A 12,827-nucleotide genomic window follows, 5' to 3' on the forward strand; every position below is an offset into this window, starting at 1 on the left:
TCCCAGCCCAAACCTCCAACCTATCCAGATCCATTTATAATAGTGCACTGTCCTCTATTGTGTTTACTGCTTTACAGAGTTTAGTATCATCTGCAAAGATTGCCACTTTACTATTCAACCCCTCTACAAGGTCATTAATAAATATATTAAATAGAATAGGACCCAAGACCGACCCCTGTGGTACCCCACTAGTAACAGTCACCCAATCAGAATAAGTACCATTAATAACCAACCACTGTTTCCTATCACTGAGCCAGTTACTTACCCACTTACACACATTCTCCCCCAGCCCAATTTTTTTAATTTGATGCATCAATCTTTTATGTGGCACCGTATCAAAAGCTTTGGAAAAATCCAGATACACGACATCCAGCAATTCCCCCTGGTCCAGTCTGGAGCTCACCTCCTCATAAAAACTGATCAGGTTAGTTTGACAGGACCGATCCCTCATAAATCCATGCTGATATGGAGTCATACATTTATTTTTATCAAGATATTCCAAAATAGCATCTCTTAGAAAACACTCAAACAATTTACATACAACAGAGGTTAAACTAACAGGCCTATGATTCCCAGCCATGCGCCAGTCCTGGGGAACAGTCCCTGTTAAAATAGAGTCCCTGAATATTAAAAATAGGGGTCTGCCTATTACATTACTTAATTCCTTTAGAACACGGGGGTGAATGCCATCTGGACCTAGTGATTTGTCCATTTAGATTTTTTGAAGGCGGCACTGTACTTCTTCCTGGGTTAGACAGGTGACCTGTACTGGGGAGTTTACCTTATCACACTGTATTTCACCTGGCATTTCATTTTCCTCGGTGAATACAGTGGAGAAGAATTTGTTTAATATTTTTGCTTTTTCCTGATCCCCTTTTATAATGTCTTCCTTATCATTTTTTAAAGGGCCTACACTTTCATTTTTAACCTTTTTGCTATTTATATAGTTAAAAAAGTTTTTTGGTTAGTTTTACTCTCTTTGGCAATGAGTCTTTCTGTCTCCATTTTTGCGGCTTTTATCTGTTTTTTACATATTTAAAATTTTTCTCTATAGCCTTTTAATGCTTCTTCACTGCCGTCCTGTTTTAGTAGTTTAAATGCTTTAATTTTGTCATTTATTGCCCCCTTAACACTTTTATTCATCCATATTGGTTTTCTTTTATTTCTGAACTTTTTATTCCCATAAAGTATATACCTCTTACAGTGAGAATTTAAGATATTTTTAAAAGTCTCCCATTTAGTGTCAGAATTCTTGTTTTTGAGGACATTATCCCATTCTATATTGTTAAGGGCTTCTCTGAGTTGATCAAACTTTGCCTTCCTAAAGTTCATTGTTTTTGTGGCCCCTCGCGAGATTCCCTTATTGAAGAACAAGTTATGATGTATTATATTATGATCATTATTTCCTAGGTGTAATTCTACCTGTACATTAGTTACTCTGTCAGGTCTGTTGGTTAATTTTAAGTCTAGTAGGGCGCCCCCTCTGGTCGGGCCCTGCACCATTTGGGACAGATAATTGTCTTTAGCTACAGTCAGAAACCTGTTTCCTTTATGAGATTCACAGGTCTCAGTCTCCCAGTTTATATCAGGATAGTTAAAGTCCCCCATTATTATCACCTCATTCTGATTTGCTGCCTTGTTTATTTGCCTCAGTAATTGATCTTCTGCATCTTCCATTATGTTTGGTGGCTTATAGTAAACCTCTATAAGAATTTTTATATTTTATCTCCATATATTTCTACCCGTAATGACCCCACATTATCGTTTCCCTCCTGTATATCCTCCCGCAGTGCGGCCTTCAAACTGGACTTTACATAAAGACAAACTCCTCCCCCTTTCTGTTCTGTCCGATCCTTCCTGAATAGACTATAACATTGTATGTTGACCGCCCAGTCACAGCTATTGTCTAACCAAGTCTCTGTTACACTCACTATGCCATAATTCTTCTCAGATATCAACCACTCAGACTTCCATGAAGACTTCCATGGGAATTGTAGTCCTGCAGTGGGGGAGGGTGACAAGCTTTCCACCTGGCCCCGCTGCACGACTACAACTCCCAGCATGTACCTTCCATGAAGGTCTAAAAAATCATCCTTTGGCTTTTGTCATTCGGGCATGCTGGGAGTTGTAGTATTGCAATAGCTGGAGGCACCCTGGTTAGGAAACACTGCTATAACTCTACAAAATGAATGAAAGATTAAAAGCTGTAATGCAAGGATATGTACAAGAAATTACAATTATTCCAATCTCTGTAACAGAACTAAGTTTCCACCTTGCAGTAACTAGATACCTAAATTTGACATTCCCAGGTGACCCCCCTTCTATTTATACTATGTATTCCAGACCAGCATACATAAAATTACTCTGTAGCGCCCCCTGGGAGCTGCTTTCATGGATTAATAAATCCCTTTGTGCCTGAGCTGCCTCAGGAAGCCTTCAGTCTCTATGGTACGGGATGGCAGCAGTCTAATTGCTGCACTTATATCAGGCAACAGAACTCCTCTTCTTTAAATATTACATTACATATGAATGGCCCTCTTACTATTTTACAGTCAGACTGAGAAATAATTCATGTAGTTGGGGATGTTCACTAGCTGGCTGACAGGGAGGAAATAACCTACATGTTTTCAGCATGATGGAGTTGTAGTTCACATAAAACTATCTATAAAATGTCTACAAACTGCATGTTATAGAGCAGAAGGAATTGAGTAGATTAATATATCATTTTGTTCGAAAAGATTTAGTATAAATTCATTCTAATTATTTCTATTTTTATGCTCATTCTGGGCTTAGGAGTCCAGTGGGGGGTCGTTACCAGTGACAGTCATACGTGTGTACACTTACACAATTAGGACCACCCACTGGACTCCTAAGCCCAAAATTCTGATTATTGAATCTTTTCCCACAAAATTAGATCTTATTCTTCTCTGCTCCTCCTGCTCTATAACAAGATGCCTGTAGATTAGATACAATGTTCAGCATAGCAGATCACACCATGGAATTTAAAGGGGTTCTCCGGTGCTTATACATCTTATGTCCTATCCAAAGGATAGGGGATAAGATGCCTGATCGCGGGAGTCCCGCCGCTGGAGACACCCGTGATCATGCACGCGGCATCCCGTTTGTAATCAATCCCCGGAGCGTGTTCGCTCCGGGTCTGATTACAGGCTACCACCAAGCCGGCGGGTGTGACGTCATGCCTCCGCCCCCGTGTGACGTCACGCTCCGCCCCTCAATGCAAGCCTACGGGAGGGGGCGTGACAGCTATCACGCCCCCTCCCGTAGGCTTGCATTGAGGGGCGGAGCGTGCACGATCACGGGCGTCCCCAGCGGCGGGACTCCCGCAATCAGGCATCTTATCCCCTATCCTTTGGATAGGGGATAAGATGTGTAAGCATCGGAGAACCCCTTTAAATGGAGAACAAATCTTTCTGCAGTGATGATTTCCATATGAGATAAAGTTTTGTATAATTTGGTGCTGTCAGTCATCTATATGTGCTACATGTGCCTCTACAGAAGGGTCACCAGTCTTTACAGGTGCACAGACATCCAGTATCATGACCCCTGAACTGCAATGGCATGAACTTATTCAGATCCTGCCTAAATAAAAAAATAAAAAAAAAGGATGCCTTGAACTACATAAGTAATTCAAGGCAGAAACATTTCTGAAATAAATGCATATGTTAACTTTTAAAAAAGTGTTATTGAAATTTAGAAGAATTAAGGCACAGTGTTTGTTTAAGAAGCCGGTGTACTGGTATAATATGTGCCTCCACCAAAATATAAAATCCAAACCGTGCGGCTGTGCAAGTTGTTACAGACCATGCAACATTGCCATTTACCTCGGAGCACCCTGGCCCCCAACTTCCAAGGCGAACTACTCTCAGGAGTGACAGCCCAATCTGCAATCACGGCTGAGGCGGGACATTTCTGCGGCTGGTGATTGGTAGGGAAGGCAGTCAATCCTGAAACCAGTTCATCTTGGAAGGTGGGTATCGGAGTGCTGCATTGTAAAAGGTGGGCCCCATTCTGGAGGTCCTGCAGATAGGGATTTTACATAGCTGGTGTACCCCTTTAATTTGACCTATGTTGCTATGACTAATTAAGATACATAGTAAAGTTTGTTATTTTCATGAAAAAATCATTGGCAGCTGCAATGCTTCCCAAAGGAAAGATAGTTGCAGTAACCTCCCATCTCTGCTTTACAAGGTCAATTCTAACTTTCTTTTTAATATGGAATAATGTAAGTGTTCCCCAATCTGTGGCTCTTTAGCTGTTACAAAACTACAACTCCTATCATGGCCTGGCAGCCAAAGGCTGTTGTTAAAGGTTTGCAAACAGCTCAAGAGAAACGGGTTGGGGAACATTAATGTAAGTCATCCAATGCAAGTGGAAGTTCATGCCCCAATTTAAATACGAATTGTGTTACAGCCATGGAGCCTAAGCATAAATGGGCTGATACTGCTGTGTGTCCTGGCCACAGAAGGTTTACAGATAATACTGCCTTACAGAACACTGTAATGGATATGATATGACCGCTGCACTGTGCATGAGCAGCAGCTATAAAGAGTTATAAAAAGGGCCATCAATTATTTGTGAAGGTTTTATAGGGAAGGATCAGCCTGCTGTAAATTCTTCCAGCATTCGGCCTATATATAACCTGTGATCACATCTGACTGGTGAATGTTCTGCACAGGAATGATCAGCGCAGATGGGCTCGGGACTTAAAACTACTTTAGTTTAGCTTTTTTGTGTGATTAATGGCATCGGGCAGGAAGGGATGTGATCAGCATTCTGCACACTCTCAAATTATACCAATGCACCTGCTGAAATATTCCCAAATCCAATCCAATGATAAATTAGACACAAACGCAGAAACCTCATTCAGATCAGTGTGACACGTATAGGAGGGGGCTCCTTCATCATAATATAAAACTGCTGATAATCTTCATGAAATTTATACATAATTCCAATACAGAACTTTTACGCTTTGGCTCAGAATTATGACATATCTGACACGGGAATAAGGGCTCATTCACATCACCGCTAAGCTCCACCGTGAAAAGACGGGAGTTAAGGGTGAACTCCCGTAAAATAACATCCGGCGGAACATATTAAAGTCAATGCGATCTGTCGGCTCCCTGTGGTGTCTCTTGTGCAAAGAGTCCATTTGGCACTGAACGGACCCTGAAAGTGATGTTGATCAGCGGTCATGTGAACTAAGCCTAAACCTTTAAAATAAGACGTGAATGTTGAAAAGAAGAATCCTTCCTTAATTTCCTCCTTTCCCTTTTAATTTCTTCTTATTTCTAATTGAAACTGTCAAAATATAAAGAATTTTATTCCTACAAGTGTCCCAGGAGAGCAGCCATTTTTACAGCTTCCTTGTCTCCTAACCTATGTAAAGCAGCAGGAGTTCTCCCCCCACTGACTACAATAGGAGACCACGAACACTAAGGATTACTCTCCTTGGCTAAAAATGACAGCCAGGGATCAAGAGAAAATAAACATAAAGAGGAAACTAGTTTACAATTGTCACACATTTTTGCTGAAAAATTAGGGACTTTTGTTCTAATCTTTTAACACTGAGCTTATTACTGCAGAAAATTAGGCAAGACTTAAAGGGAGGGGATGTGGCCTCCCTCAGCTCAGCAGGTTTACCAAAATTTATGCCAGAAATTGGCATAAATTATGGTGTAGATTTCATTCTGATGGTGGATGGATTGCGAAAGGTGCGCCAAATTAAAGGTGTGCACCTATTATTACATCTGGAAGCATTTGGGGAATTGTGCAGACTCACAAACTACAGGGCTGGATTTATTTTCATCTCTTCTCTTTTATCATTTATTTCTAGGTTTTTAGCCACATGTGAAGGGAACAGACACCCTGGGGTATGCACTGACATTTGAAGTTACCAAAATAAGTTGTTATGATGGATAAAATACAAATCACCCTTTCATGGAACAGCTGGAATGTAAGTGCAGATCCCTGAGGTCATATAACAGGGGTAGTGGTAAGGGAGTGGGTGCTAATAAATAATTTATACAGAATACCTAACTGGAAAGCTCTAATCTTCTGAAAGTTGGCGAGTGAAAAAAATATATGTTAAAAATCAATTGAAAAGGATAGCACTGCCTAACCTCGGAATTCTACTTTAAAATGTAAATGACATTACAAGGGAAGAGTTAAAGGGGTTATATATATATATCAACTGGCTCCAAAAAGTTAAACAGATTTGTAAATTACTTTTATTAAAAAATCTTAATCCTTTTAGTACTTATGAGCTGCTGAAGTTGAGTTGTTCTTTTCTGTCTAAGTTCTCTCTGATGATATCTGTCTTGGGAACTGTCCAAAGTAGAAGCAAATCCCCATAGCAAACCTCTTCTACCCTGTGCAGTTCCCGAGACAAGCAGAGAAGTCAGCAGAGAGCACTGTTGCCAAACAGAAAAGAACAACTCAACTTCAGCAGCTGATAATTATTGGAAGGATTAAGATTTTTTAATAGAAGTAATTTACAAATCTGTTTAACTTTCTGGAGCCAGTTGATATAAAAAAAGTTTTTTCCTGGATAACCCCTTTAAGATCTTAAAATGGTGCAAAATAAAACCAAAGTATGTTTTAAAATAAGTCTATGGAATGTAAAGTCCACACATCACTCTACAAGTATAATACATCAACTACGCCTCCTACTTACCAGTATAAGTGCTATCCTATGAACTGAAAAGTGACAGGTGGATGAGCTAGTTCAAATGTCTGAAACCTTTGAGATTTCAAAGAGACATGTCAAAAGTTTTGATCAGTCGGGTTCTCAGTGCTAAGACCCCCACCAATCATTAGAACAAGCGGGGAAATGCATGGTTATGCTCTGAATCTCAATCCAGTTGTAATAGACGGGCTCCATTATAAGTCTATGGAGACCATATAGTGCAACTGGAAGAAGATTGTAGGGGAGTAAAGTTCATAACCCCTTATGATCATGGGGGTCTCAAAACTGAGAACTAGACTGACCAATTTCCTGACCTGTGATAAGTCAAAAGTTGTCCTAAATGACAGGGACATTTTTGGTAGTATCGGCCTAACATCTAATGTGTATGGGGGTCTCCCAACTCTCCCCCATCAGTAGATGTCAAGGGAGAGAATGATCAGACATGTTGGACTTCCACATGCCAGATGCCTTTGTTCCCTGAGAGATAGACTGCTGCAGAGATGACTATCTAAAATGTATGGTCAGCTTAACCCTCTTAAACCTAGCTTACTTAGGTCTATGAGATTTTTCTCCAAAGAATTTATCAACGTTATTTATAATTACAACTACTGTGTCAAGATCAAAGTGAATGAAATACAATAGTAACAACTGAGATTATAAGAATGCCATAATTAAAGAGAAAGTGTTGTTCCCTTCATGTGGAATACAAGACACCTGACTCCTGCCTAGCACTAACCTGTGCCACATATTGTGAATTGTTTTCTGGGGCTTCACAACCTTGGCAGCATTTTGGGTTTCAGTCAGATGTCACCATAAAAGACTCCCGACCCCAAATCAGACAATCAATGCAACACATGTACCTGCTTCACAAGCTTCAAAGTATTTATACTTTACATGGATGAATGCAAGGCTTAAATAAGTTCAAACTCTTGTCTATGTGCAAACTTAGACACCATAGAAACTGCTGTGTCAAAAAGAGCATAACACAAAGCAATGGAAAGGCCATCCAGTTAACGTATGCTATTACTTCTTGGCTTAAAAGGGGTCGTCCAAGACTTTTTTTTTATTGATGACACACAACACACAGTGATCGGAGCCAGAAGCAGACAGCGCCGTACATTTTGTAGTGGCCACGTAGAGGTACTGCAGCTTAGCTCCCATTCATTTCAATGGGAGATGCACTGCAGTTACCCACCTTGGCCACTACACAATTTATAAAGGTGCACGCTTCCCGCTGTGTCCTCTATACATCCGAGCACCACATCTCTGGAAAAAAGCTGATCATCGGGGGGTACAGAGTGTTGGCACCCCTTTGATTTAAAATGAATGACTTGTCCTGAAGATAAGCTATAAAAAAACTTCAGGAAAGCCCCTTCAATCATTGACAAGACTAGCAGAAACATTGTGGCCTTCCTGTGTACATAGGATATAGCAATATGCTGCAATACTCTGTGAATATGATTTAGCTCACTGAACTGCCTAGAATGGATACATAAAATATTAGAAGGTTTTATATTTATCAAACCTCTTGCTCCTAGCTCATTTACATTATGTATATGAGTGGATATCATCTCTTGTCTACGTAGGGTGTATTTTTTTTTTTCCTTTTTCTTTAAGGACTGTGTAATTCTCTATACTGCTACGTGGTTCCCCCTAGCCGATCATTGGGGTCCTAGCAGCAAGACACATGGGGGAGATTTAACAACACCTGTGTAGAGGAAGAGTGGTGCAGTTGCCCATAGCAGCCAATCAGATTGCTTTTTTCATTTTTCACAGGCCTCTTTAAAAATGAAAGAAGCAAGCCGATTGGTTGCTATGGGCAACTGTACCACTCTTCCTCTACACAGGATTTGATAAATCTCCCCCATTGTGATCATCCAGTTGCTTGAGGACTTTTTACAGCAAAGGGATCGTACAAGGTGAACAATCCCTTAAATTAAGTGATTTCTATGCAGTCATGTCTACATACCTTGTGGCAAACATGGCTCTGAGGGAGGAGAATGTAGCAGCATCTTCCTTGAGCGCCTTCAGCTCATTGCGCAGTTTCATCATGGTCTCAGTCACCATGGCTTTCTCATTCTCATACTTGCTCTTCAAGTTGGCAAGAGCGACCTCTGCAGTCTGAAGATGGAAAAGATTAGACCTCATGATGCTGAATGTTATCTTTGTAACCAAATTATTTTCTAGGGATGAGTAATATAATTTAGAACTTGATTCCTCTTGTAGAGCTACATTATTGTTATACCTGTCAATGTAAAGGCAATTAATTCTGATGTACCACAGACTGACAGGAGAATATTACAGTATTAAATTAACCACAAAACATTCTTAATATGGAAAATCACTTATTCATTTGAAGCACCAAAGCAGGACACGTTTCTTTAAGCAAAGATAAGATCGAATAAGAAATAGAATAAGATTTGTCCATTCAATCTAACAAAATGGTTGAGGATTCAGCTGCTCCAGAGATTAATTGCAAATACATTTCCCCCTTCCGAAATAATGAGACCTAACCTACTTTCCTCTGAGCGTATCACGCAATAAATAAATTATAATTGAAAAAATAATTGCTTAAGCTCCATATCAAATCGAGACTCACTTGTTTGTTGGCTTTAAGCACCGTTCTCAGTGTAGCAATCTGTTCCCTCTTAGTGCTCAATAGAGACTTCAGCTTCAGGATGTCTTCCATGAGCGCTTCTTTGTCTTTATCGGTGGCTGGTCCAAGCTCTTGGCTGGCTACCTGCTGTCGGGAAAGCTCTGTGGTCCTGTCCACTGCAGCCTGTAAATGCTTGATCTGATCACGGATTATAGCTATGAGATTATAAATGTTCATGGGCTCTTTTCTAGGATCAGAAACAGGTGACGGAATTGGAGATACAGGAGATCCAGAGTCACTATGGCCATTTTCATTGTTCAATAAACCCTTAGAAAGTAGAATTGGTGACCTACGACCTTTACCTTCAGGACTGTTTCGTCCCCCTTTTCCTTCCTTGTAATAATCCAGCATGACCCTGTTGGGTGTTTCATTGTTGCACATACATACATGGTGGTACAGATTGGCCAACTCTTCACTGAAGGTAACCAGCTCATCCTGAGCCACAGTGAGGCTTCCTTGTGTCTCTCCAGCCACGTCACTCACTTTCTTGAGTTCTTTCTCAAGTCTGAAAACTTGGTCTCGGTCTTGCCGCGTGGTCTTCTCCAGCAAGGCGATCTTTTCTGCCATGGCTTGTGTTTCACTCTCAAATCTGTTCTTGTCCTCCTCATATTTGCCCTCACATTCCTCATACTTGGACTTCACGTTCTTCAGTTCTTCTTTGAGATCATGTATTTCTGCCGAGGCTACCTTATACTTGCATTCTAAAATCTCCGGACCATTAATGTCAACCTCATAATAATCCCCATCTTCGTTACTATCCCTCTCCTTCTCATTGTCTAGAGAAGACTGGCGTTCCTTGGAGGCATGAAGTTTCTTCATGGCATTTAGGTTTTCAGTGAGCCTGCTGACCTTGTCGTTCTGCTCGGAGAGGACACCTTTAGTGTTCTCCAGCTGTTTCTGAGATTCCTGGAGAGTAGACAACAGACCAACCTTTTCTCTTTCCATCTGGAAAGTTTTGAGGAAAAATAAAATAAAGCATCAATAAACAGACAAATACAATACAAAGATACAAAGCAATGAACTAATCTAGTCAAACTACAGATTTTAATGTCCTGTTTTATAGAGTGCAGTGTATTCTGGAAATATGAAGTTTACATTTGTTTAATTCAATTTAAAGAAGTTATTCAGAATTAAAAACAAACAAACATTGCCACTCATGTTCTCAGGTTGTGTGAGGTATTGCAGCTCAGTTTGACTTAAGTGAATAGAGCAAAGCTGTAATACCACACAACCTGAAGACAGGTACGGTGCTGTTTTTGGAACAAAGCAACTATGTTTTCCTAATCCTAAATAACTTCTTTAAAGGGGTTGCCCATCTAAGTCGGAAAAGGCATACTTCTAGGATAGGCCACCACTTGATCATTGGTACGATTTCCTCTGCACTGCACGACTCTCAACCATGTGCTGCACAGTGAACTGCAATTTAACCCTAAGTCCCCCACTTAGCAGTACTAGGATATTTGGGACAAATTTTACTCTTAAATGGGATCTATCCGCATCCAGACATGTTTGTTTTAGTCAATAATTGAACTCCCTATAATATAATAATACCGGAGTAACATTTTCTTTGAATTCTGTATTGTGTTGACCACGACGTCACAATGCTCCGGCCCCGTGATCGCCAGTAATCAGACCCAGAGCGAACACGCTCCGGGGACTGATTGTAATGGGGTGCTGCGTGCAAGATAAAGGGGGTGCCCAGCGGCGGGACCCCCACAATCAGGAATCTCATCCCCTATCCTTTGGATAAGGGGATAAGATGTCTTAGCGCCGGAGTACCCCTTTAAAACACACAGGTCGGGGGTAGAGACAGGTCATCTTTAAGCTCACGTTGTATATTTCTCATATCCTGCCTCAGATCCAGCTACCAATCTTATCCATTTGTGGCTTCAGCCACTGAGTGTAAAAGATAGGTTTCTGATAGCAGTAAAATATAATGCTTGTCTACTGAGTCAGACTACTCCATTTTAGTTTCGCCCTTAGTAAATTTAATCAAAAGTTAAATTGCCAAAAGGAAAATTTCGAAGAAAATTAATTTTCTTGCTTCAAGCCCTGGCAGATCCACTACTTGTATATAATATGTGGCTACAGTACTTACCCTATAGACTACATGGGGTGATTATTGGCTATATGGGTATACCAAGAGGGTATAGTAATGTTATATATGGGTTTGCTGAGAGAAAGCATTCATATTTAGTTTTTTTTTAGCCACTTCCTCTATTATTAGAGATAACATTTGTGATTCTTAGAATATACACTGATATCTGTGATGTAACCAAAAGCAAGAAGGTAGGCGATGAATTTAAATAACATAAATAACTCTGGGTAGTGTTTGCTGCAGGAAGTTACCTGAACAGACAATTTGTGGTTGTATAGTAATTATATATATATATATATATATATATATATATATAGCCATTTTTGGCTGTGTTTAGTACTACAGAAGTGGTAATAAATACAGCCTATACCTGCATCAGTTGTTGCTTCAGTTTCTGTATTTCAGAGATGTTCAGCTCACTTAGCAGGTCTGAAACCAGACTTGGTGCCGGATCATTCTTCTTGGGGGTGGACACTTTGTTATCAGCATTCATCTTGATGACTCCATTGTGCTCGAAACCATTCACAACATCATCATTGTTGGGTTCGGTGATTTCATCACTGAACTTCAGTCCATCAAGGGAGAAGTTTAGATGGCTGCTGAACATGGAGTCGTTGATGTTCATGTAATGGGACAACTCTTTGCGTAGGTTGTTCTTCTGCTCGCGTTCAGTCTTCAGGGTCTCTAGAGCTTCCTCCAATTGCCTCTCTGAAATCTCTTTCAATCGGATAGCATCTTCAAGTTGGCTATTCAGGAACTCCGTCTCTTCCTCCAATCTCTTGATTTCATGTTTCAGACCCTCAAACTCCACCTGAAGAACACCATCAAATTATTTATTTATTTTTTATTCATTTATTTTTAGAAAACTTAAATTTACATATAAACTTTAATAGAACTATTATACAATTTTCTAAAAATATTTCAGGCCATTAACCTTTTGATTCCTACATGCAAATTCACATCTTCCAAAAATTGACACCTGACCCCTATTTATCAGCTGTCTACACAAAAGAGTATAATGGCAGACAACATTGGTGGCTATGTTATGCTATGTCCAGCAAGCCCGAGCACAGTGTTTCCCAACCAGTGTGCCTCCAGCTGTTACAACTACAACTCCCACCATGCCCGGAAAGCCTTTGGAATTGTTATTTTACAACAGCTGGAGGCACACTGGTTGGGATACACTGCCCTAGCGAATATTAATATGTCTATTTTCAAGCCCCCCTCCAACCCACAGTCTAAGATTACATTGTAATGCGTGGGAATGAATATCCCACTAAATCCACAACAATTGTTTTAGTCTAAATAAATTGTCTGTAATCTAATTTTTCTAAAAACAAGTCTCTTCAGGTTACCAAGAAGCATGC

The 12,827-nt window shown here is 40.2% G+C and overlaps 1 protein-coding gene across 2 annotated transcripts in view; it reads right to left on the minus strand.

Moving 5' to 3' along the window:
* BICD2 (BICD cargo adaptor 2) overlaps positions 1 to 12,827 on the minus strand; it is a 126,290-nt gene that overhangs the window by 6,645 nt on the left and 106,818 nt on the right. For both annotated transcript variants that reach the window (XM_056524351.1, XM_056524350.1), the window contains exons 4-6: positions 11,831 to 12,271; positions 9,306 to 10,307; positions 8,676 to 8,827 (exon numbers count right to left, since the gene is read on the minus strand). In XM_056524351.1, coding sequence (XP_056380326.1) covers positions 8,676 to 8,827; positions 9,306 to 10,307; positions 11,831 to 12,271 — 1,595 coding nt within the window. The remainder of the gene's footprint in view (positions 1 to 8,675; positions 8,828 to 9,305; positions 10,308 to 11,830; positions 12,272 to 12,827) is intronic.

The sequence above is a fragment of the Hyla sarda genome, chromosome 6, assembly GCF_029499605.1.
Source record: "Hyla sarda isolate aHylSar1 chromosome 6, aHylSar1.hap1, whole genome shotgun sequence".
Classification (NCBI taxonomy): Eukaryota; Metazoa; Chordata; class Amphibia; order Anura; family Hylidae; genus Hyla; species Hyla sarda.